Below are 8,487 nucleotides of genomic sequence, written 5' to 3'. Positions count from 1 at the left end.
TGGCTGTTTCCAGATCTTGGCTCTTGTAAACAATGCTGTTATGAACACAGAGCTGCATATAGTCTCTCGAATTAGTGTTTCAGGTTTCTTTGGATATATTCCTAGAAGTGGGATCACTGGGTCAAAATGTTTTTGTTTTTTTAAATTGATTTTAGAGAGGGAGAGAGAGATAGAAACATCAATGATGAGAGAGAATCATTGATTGGCTGCCTCCTGCATGCCCCCAACTGGGGATCGAGCCCGCAACCCAGGCATGTGCCCTTGACCCGAATCGAACCTGGGACCCTTCAGCCCTGCAGGCCTATGCTCTATCCACTGAGCCAGACCGATTAGGGCAGAACGGGCCTTCTTTAATCAGAGTAACACCATCACAGCTAACAGAGCGTGATGAATATTTCTTAGCATTCTAGCTGGTCCCCCAGAGTCTGTCGGTGCCCCTAGCATGATGACCACACATGACCCAGTCGCCTCTCCCGCCCTCCGGGCCCCTGGGTTTCAGGTGGACATGGATTCCAAGGCTCCGTCTGCCCGGGGGGTAGGGCCTGTTGCCCAGAAGTCTGTCCTTTCTCGTAGGAGCAGCAACTCCGGGCAGCAGGGCGTCTGGGTGTTTGAGATCGGGGGCCCCGACACAGCCAGCGGCGTGGTGTCCTCGGACGTGAACCTCAGATCGGACGACGGAGAAGACTATGACGATGACGAAGATTACGACTCGGTGACCAGTCTGGGCCCGGAGGACCTGGGCACCACACCCTTCCCCCATGAGACCCCGAGGAGGGGAGACACCGGCACCACCAGGCACCGAGTCTTGTCCCCCAGCCGCCCAGCCACCACCAGGCCCGCCAGGCCGCCCACCGAGAGGACCCGGTCCTTCCAGCTGCCCGGGGCCAGGTTCCCCCAGCAGCACCCGCAGGTCATCGATGTGGATGAAGTGGAGGAGTCGGAAGTCGGTAAGGCTGCTGCTGTTGCCGTGAGAATACTCTAGGGCGCTTGGGTTTCTGGACACAGGACAGGTGCTGGAGCGGGTCCGAGGTGTGCGTTCTGGGGTGGGTTGTGAGGGCGAGAGCTGGGAAGTAGGGGTGGGAGCTCACAGGCTCCGTGCCTTTGATGTTCATCCTTGCCCGAAAAGTCTGAGGTTAGATTTTTTTTTATTATTAAATATATTTTATTGATTTGTCACAGAGAGGAAGGGAGAGAGGAGAGAGATAGAGAGTTAGAAACATCGATGAGAGATAAACACATCGATCAGCTGCCTCCTGCACATCTCCTACTGGGGATGAGCCTGCAACCGTGGTACGTGCCCTGGACCGGAATCGAACCCGGGACCTTTCAGGTCCGCAGGCCGACGCTCTATCCACTGAGCCACACCGGCCAGGGCCCTCTGGTCTGTTTTAGGGGAGAAAAGGGCTTTAGAAGTCTTTTGAAAGTCAGATTTTTCTTATTTGTGATTTCTGAGATCAGAAGTACACTCGGCCACCTGAAAAAACATTGTCGACGTTCCTTTGGCCGTGGACACAGTTAACTTTGACATTTACTTCCTCTCGCCTTTGGCACGAGACGAGTTCATTATTCCCCAGCTCCAGTTTCTTTCAGAGTCGGTTTGAGAAGATTTTCAAATACAGAACAAGTAGATACTCCCTTCTCCCCCGCCCTCCCCCCTGAGACCTCCCTTTTAAAGCGCACTATCTTCTAGTCCACTGTATTCTATCCGGTTTTTGCTACATTTTGAGGGAAAGCCAGCACACTTTGATTTGTCTCGTAAAAGGAGTCCAAGCTCAACTGTGTTCACTCGTTTGTGCTCTTCAGGGTGACTTATAAGCCATTGAGATTCATGTAGATGGGACGGTCCAGGCCTTTAAATAATGTTTAATGAGACTCTACTGTTTCTGTTACGAAGTTATCCATTCCACATAGTCACTCAAAAAAAATATATAGTTTTTTTTATTGATTTCAGAGAGGATGGGAGAGGGAGAGAGAAATAGAAACCTCAATGATAAGAGAGAATCATTGGGGGGAAAAAAAGAGAGAGAGTGAATCATTGATCGGCTGCCTCCCGCACGCTCCCTACTGGGCATTGAGCCTGCAACCTGGGCATGTGCCCTGCCGGGGAATCGAACCGGGACCTCTTGGCTCATGGGCTGATGCTCAACCACTGAACCACACCGGCCGGGCCTCACTTTTATTTCTTCTTACTCGTTCTAATTTGCCTCCTGACGATAACCACACATGTTTGTTCTTCTTGAGTCTTCCAAAGCTTGGACGAGTGCTGGGGGCCAGGGCCAGTGAGCTCGTTCCTATCTTCCAAGGCTCGGAAGTGGAGACGTTGACCTTGCGTGTCCGGACCAGGACGTGGGTCCGTGTCTCGGGGCTCCCCACCCTGCACCCTGGCTCTCCTGGGGTGATGTGGACATCCCTGCCTGCGTGGCACTCGGCTCTTGCAGCTGGCTTCAGGGGGACAGCTCCCCAGATGTGTGGGGTTGTTTACTCGCAGCTGTTGCGATCTGAGCTGTCACCCGATCGAGGCGTCTCTGACATTCTCCCTCGTGGAGCCGTCCTGTTGAAATGCTGTCCTATTTGGCGCCAACAGCAACATATGGTGGTGCAGTGCTCGGTATCAGTCCACGCCTAGATTTGAACCCGACATGTGCCTGAAACAGATGTTTCTCTGTCCCTCTATCTCGGTTATTTCGCTGTTTCTGGCGGGGAGGTCAGCCTTCCGCGGCCTGCGGTGCATTCCCCCAGTGTGGGGCGTGCAGGAGGCAGCCGATCGATGATTCTCTGTCATCATGGATGTTTCTATCTCTCTCTCCCTCTCCCTTCCTCTCTGAAATCAATAAAAGTATTAAAAAATAAATAAATAATGACGGATGTCCAACGGCTCTTTGCAGAACACAGAGCAGGCACCTAGGGGAGCCTGAGACCCTGAGACCCTTAGTGTCCCGGGGGCGGGTACTGGAGGATGCCAGCATTGAGCTGTGCCCCTTCCACAGGACTCTGCCCAGGGAACAGGTGCTGATGCCCACCATCAATTGCGTGGTTTTGATCCGGTGGCACTTGGCTTCGCGTGGGCCCTTGTGACCGCATCCTGTGAGTGGGCGCTCCACCTCCCCCGTGGGAAACGTCCCTTCTGGGCTCCTGTGAACTCTGCTTCGTTTCGACAGGTCACCACGAATGGCCTCATTGCCACGAGCGAACCCCCGGCCGCAGAATCCCACCCCGGGCTCTTCCCGCCGACCTTCGGGGCCGTGGCGCCCTTCCTGGCCGACCTGTTCAGTCCGCAGGCCGACATGCTATCCACTGAGACAAACCACCTAGGGCCTAATCAGCTTTTGAGTATAAGAGCTTCTTAGTTATTGCCTGGAGAGAAGAGGCAAAATAATTTCAAAATACTCTGAAGTCATTAAAATGGGAAAATTAAAAAACAGTAAAAAAAAAACAAAAAAACAACCTTAAGGCCACTTTAAAATGTGAAGCTGATCTTTTTGACTCATCAGAGGGACACCAGACTGAGACAGCTGTCTGATGGGGTGACCTGAGACTGATGCAAATTAAATTAGAGCACTTTTTAACCCCTTCCCCGGCAGAAACGTGTATACTCGTTTTCACAAAATGTTCTTTTTCAATCGTCGACGAGTATACTAAGAAAATATGGTAAAAAAATATGGTTTATAGGAAGACGAGTTACAAACTGTTTTCATAACCAGCATCAAAAATACTATATAGAACCAAAATAAAAAAATTAGTCTGAAAAAGAAACGTTTTTAACAAAAAAATTGTTGGGGAAGGGGTTTTAAAAAATATATTTTTATTGATCTCAGAGAGGAAGGTGGAGGGAGAGAGAGAGAGAGAAGCATCAATGATGAGAGAGAATCACTGATCGGCTCCCTTCTGCATGCCCCACACTGAGGATCGAGCCTGAAACCCGGGAATCGAACCCTGACCTCCTGATTCATAGGTCGACACCCAACCACAGAGCCACGCTGGCCAGCCAGATTAGAGCACTTTTTGATCATTCACTTGTGATTTCTACACTCCTTGCAGCCCAGTGGTTCTCAACCTTCCTAATGCCGCGACCCTTTAATACAGTTCCTCATGTTGTGGTGACCCCCAATTTCATTGTTACAAATTGAACGTAATGAAAGCATAGTGACGAATCATTACGGTTCCTCATGTTGTGGTGACCCCCAATTTCATTGTCACACATTGAACATCATTAAAGCATAGCAATCAATCCCAAAAACAATATGTCATTATAGATGTGTTTTCCGATGGTCTTAGGCGACCCCTGTGAAAGGGTTGCTCGACCCCCAAAGGGGTCACGACCCACAGGTTGAGAACCGCTGTTGCAGCCCCATGTGCGTGGGGTGTGACAGATGGAGCCACCACACCGTTTACGTGGCTCCAGGCGGTGAGTCCGGACCCTGAGCCGCCTGGCCGAGTGCCGTTATCCCTGCAGGGCTGGGTGGCCCCCGTGTGACCCGCTCCTGCCGCTGAGCCCCGAGACCTGCTCACAGGTGCCCTGTGCTTCCTCCGCAGTCTTCAGCTACAACACGGATTCCCGGCCCACGTGTGCCAACAGCCGACACCAGTGCTCCGTCCACGCCGAGTGCCGGGACTACGCCACCGGCTTCTGCTGCAGCTGCGTCGCCGGCTACACCGGGAACGGCCGGCAGTGCGTGGCCGAAGGTCTGTTTTCTGTGCTCATCCGTGGGCCGGGAGGAGGGAGGGCGGCCTGAATATTTTTATTGGTTTCAGAGAGGAAAGGAGAGGGAGAGAGTGAGAGAGAGAAACATCAATGATCAGAGAGAATCATGGACCGGCGGCCTCCTGCACGCCCCACAATGGGGATCGAGCTGCAACCCGGGCCTGTGCCCTGACTGGGAATCGAACTGTGACCTCCCGGTTCATAGATCGACGCTCAACCCCTGAGCCCCAAACTCCAGATTGGATCCAGCTGTCACTTGTGGACCAGGCAGTCTCTACGTTCGTGAGAGCCCAGACACAGTTTACTCAGCGTGGGCCCCAGGGGAGCCCGCGGCCATAAACTCCAATGAAAACAAAAGCGACAGAAACCCCGCCGTCCGGAACATTTGTCCCTTCGGATGCCAGATGACCTCACGTGTCACCGGCCGTTTTCTTTGTGTTTCGTGAGGAAATGCAGTTGCTTCCCCAAGTTTGACTCAGTAAAGCTTGGAAGCGCTTTCCTGTTTTTCAGATCCCCTGCCATCGCTGTTTGAATTTGCTGAAAAAACAAACAAACAGCGAACAGGAACCGTGTTCCCTTCTGGGTCCTAATTCGATCAAGGGAGGGTGGTTGTACTGACTTGGGCAACGAGAGAGGATTTTTGTGTCCGCGTGTTCATGTGGGGGAATGTTTTCAACATCTGTAAACGTGTTTCCTTCCAAATTGCACCGCCCAGGGGTGGTGTGCCTGAGCGATGCATGTGGCTTGGCTTGGATACCCTGGGAGAAGCTTCCAGAATCAGCAGCAAAACCTTCTTCTCCAGGCGTGGCCCCGGGGGGCCTTTCCTGTGCCAACCGTCTGAGCCGGGAATGCTGAGTGTGCTTGGCAGAAACTCGGATTGGACAAACCATCCGGCCCCACGTTTTAACATCATATACACGCCCTGGAGGAGTCTCATGGTTTAATTATTTGTTGGATTCTTGCTATTTTTCTAAAAATTTTATTGATTTCAGAGAGGAAGGGAGAGGGAGAGAGAGAAACATCCATGATGAGAGAGAATCATGGATGGGCTGCCTCCTGCACACCCCCTCCTAGGGATGGAGCCCGCAACCCAGGCATGTGTCCTGACGGGGAATCGAACCGTGACCGCCTGGTTCCTAGGTCGACGCTCAGCCACTGAGCCACACGGGCCGGGCTTGCCTCTTACGCTACAGGCCCAGGGCCTATCCTGTTCTTCTCTTATGAAGGACTAGCTTCTCCCTTGGTTTCCCTCACAGGGTCTCCCCAGCGAGTGAACGGCAAGGTGAAAGGGAGGATCTTTGTGGGGAGCAGCCCGGTCCCCGTGGTGTTTGAGAACACGGACCTGCACTCCTATGTGGTGATGAACCAGGGGCGCTCCTACACGGCCATCAGCACCATCCCCGAGTCCGTGGGGTACTCTCTGCTGCCCCTGGCCCCCGTCGGGGGCATCATCGGGTGGATGTTTGCGGTGGAGCAAGACGGATTCAGGCACGGGTTTAGCATCACAGGTATTGGCATCACCTGTTCAAGCCCATGGCCCGGGGGTAGGGGTGGGGGTAAGGGAGATAGGGACTGGGGGATGAGCGGAAAGGGAACTCCACGTCTAATGACAACTCACTGACACGCTTTTTGTTCTGGGAGAAAGACCTGGCGGTAAGAGGACCAGTCTTCTTTCGTGAATAATATTTACGAATATTCTAAATAATATTTAGAATCCTGCTGGCCCGGCTCACCCATCCTAAAGCTTGGGTATTTCGCATTATCCCTTCTCATCATGAGTTGAAAAATACCCGTCTTCAGCACAAGCCCTGAGCCAACCCATCTCGGAGGCTGGTCTGTGGCTGGGAGGTGGCCTCTCTCTGCGGGTGACTCCGTGGGCCCCCCTATGTGCCCCAGCTCTGTCCTCGGGGGTCCCCAACCCCATTCCTACCAGCACCCCCTGACACACCCGCAGAGGAGGTGCGACTCCACGGCCCCTGACCAGCCCTGTGAGCTCAGGGTGGGCGTCGGGGTGGCTGTCTCTTCTGACGGCAGAGTGACCGAATGACCTTGCTTTCCAGGGGGCGAGTTCACCCGCCAGGCCGAGGTGACCTTCGTGGGGCACCCGGGCAAGCTGGTCATCAAGCAGCGCTTCAGCGGCATCGACGAGCATGGGCACCTGACCATCGACACAGAGCTGGAGGGCCGCGTGCCGCAGATCCCCGTCGGCGCCTCCGTGCACATCGAGCCCTACACGGAGCTCTACCACTACTCCCGCGGCGGTGAGGGCACCCCGGGGCCCGAGGCTCCCAGTGCCACCGGGACAGCCCGCACTGCTGCCGTCTCCTGGGCCACAGAGAGCGAAATGCGGGCGACACCTTAGTCACATCGCCTTTCTCCACTGCCAGACTTCTTGTCACTCCCTCCAGAGAATTTATTATTTCTTACTTATTTATTTACTTTAATTTTTATTCATTTCAGAGAGGACGGGAGAGAGAGGGAGAGAAACATCAATGATGAGAGGGAATCATTGATCGGCTGCCTCCTGCACGCCCCACACTGGGGATGGAGCCCACAACCCAGGCATGTGCCCTGAGCAGGAATCAAACCGTGACGTTCTGGTTCATAGGTTGACGCTCAACCACTGAGCCACGCCAGCCAGGCGTCCACTAGCCTGTAATCTTTAGGTTGGCTCTGGGCAGCTTAAGAACTTAGAAGCTCTTGATGGGGAAAAAAGCAACAAATATTACTGATGCAAATAATACCCATAACGGTAGGGGAAATCCAGGTAGCAGAAGGAGTCCCCATTGGAAATACACGGTCTTGCCCTGGCCGGTGTGGCTCAATGGATAGTGTCTGCCTGTGGACCATAGGGACCCGGGTTCGATTCCGGTCAAGGGCACGTACCTTGGTTGCAGGCTCCTCTCCATCCCAGGCCCTGTTTGAGGCACGTGCAGGCGGCAACCATTCGATGGGTTTCTCTCCCATCGATGTTTCTCTCTGTCTTTCCCTCTCTCTCGCACTCTCTCTAAAAACCAATAGGTAGGTATTCTTAGGTGCGGATTAACAACAACGACAACAAGAAATAAATGAACGATCTCATTGACCGGCTCCATTGCAGCCTCCCCTGGAGGCATGGTGTCTGGGGAGACCTCCGGCGGGATGGGCCTGACCCTGGAGGAAGCCACCGCATCCTCACGCCCTCTCCTTTCTCTCCCCACCCGTGTCCCTCCTGCATCCAGTGATCACATCCTCCTCCACGCGTGAGTACACGGTGACGGGGCCGGCGGCCCCTGCGAGCATCCACACGTACCAGTGGCGCCAGACCATCACCTTCCAGGAGTGCGTCCACGACGGGGCCCGGCCGGCCCCGCCCAGCACCCAGCAGCTCTCAGTGGACAGCGTGTTCGTCCTGTACAACCAGGAGGAGCGGATCCTGCGCTTCGCTCTCAGCAACTCCATCGGGCCTGTGCGGGGTGAGACGCAGCTCCCACTGCCCCTCATGCGCCTGTGTCTCGGTGCTCTGGGCGTATTCTTTTTTAAATAAATTTTTGTTGATGTCATAGAGGAAGGGAGAGGGAGAGAGAGAGAGAGAGAAAAATCAATGATGAGAGAGAATCCTGGATCAGCTGCATCCTGCACGCCCCCCACTGGGGATCGAGCCTGCAACCTGGGCATGTGCCCTGACTGGGAATTGAACCATGACCTCCTGGCTCATAGGGTGATGCTCAACCACTGAGCCACGCTGGCTGAGCTAAAAATGTATTTAAAAAGTATTTCAGTAGCCTAGGAAAATAAATGCTTGA

General features: G+C 53.8%; 1 protein-coding gene across 1 annotated transcript in view; it reads left to right on the top strand.

Annotated features, from left to right (window-relative positions):
- NID1 (nidogen 1) overlaps nucleotides 1-8,487 on the top strand; it is a 39,696-nt gene that overhangs the window by 2,067 nt on the left and 29,142 nt on the right. The window contains exons 3-7 of the mRNA XM_006761305.2: nucleotides 574-947; nucleotides 4,534-4,683; nucleotides 5,959-6,210; nucleotides 6,763-6,963; nucleotides 7,924-8,157. Of these exons, the coding sequence (XP_006761368.1) occupies nucleotides 574-947; nucleotides 4,534-4,683; nucleotides 5,959-6,210; nucleotides 6,763-6,963; nucleotides 7,924-8,157 (1,211 nt within the window). The remainder of the gene's footprint in view (nucleotides 1-573; nucleotides 948-4,533; nucleotides 4,684-5,958; nucleotides 6,211-6,762; nucleotides 6,964-7,923; nucleotides 8,158-8,487) is intronic.

The sequence above is a fragment of the Myotis davidii genome, unplaced genomic scaffold (genome assembly GCF_000327345.1).
Source record: "Myotis davidii unplaced genomic scaffold, ASM32734v1 scaffold174, whole genome shotgun sequence".
Classification (NCBI taxonomy): Eukaryota; Metazoa; Chordata; class Mammalia; order Chiroptera; family Vespertilionidae; genus Myotis; species Myotis davidii.
Note: the sequence above shows the minus strand (reverse complement) of the source record. Positions and strands in the feature narration are given on the sequence as shown.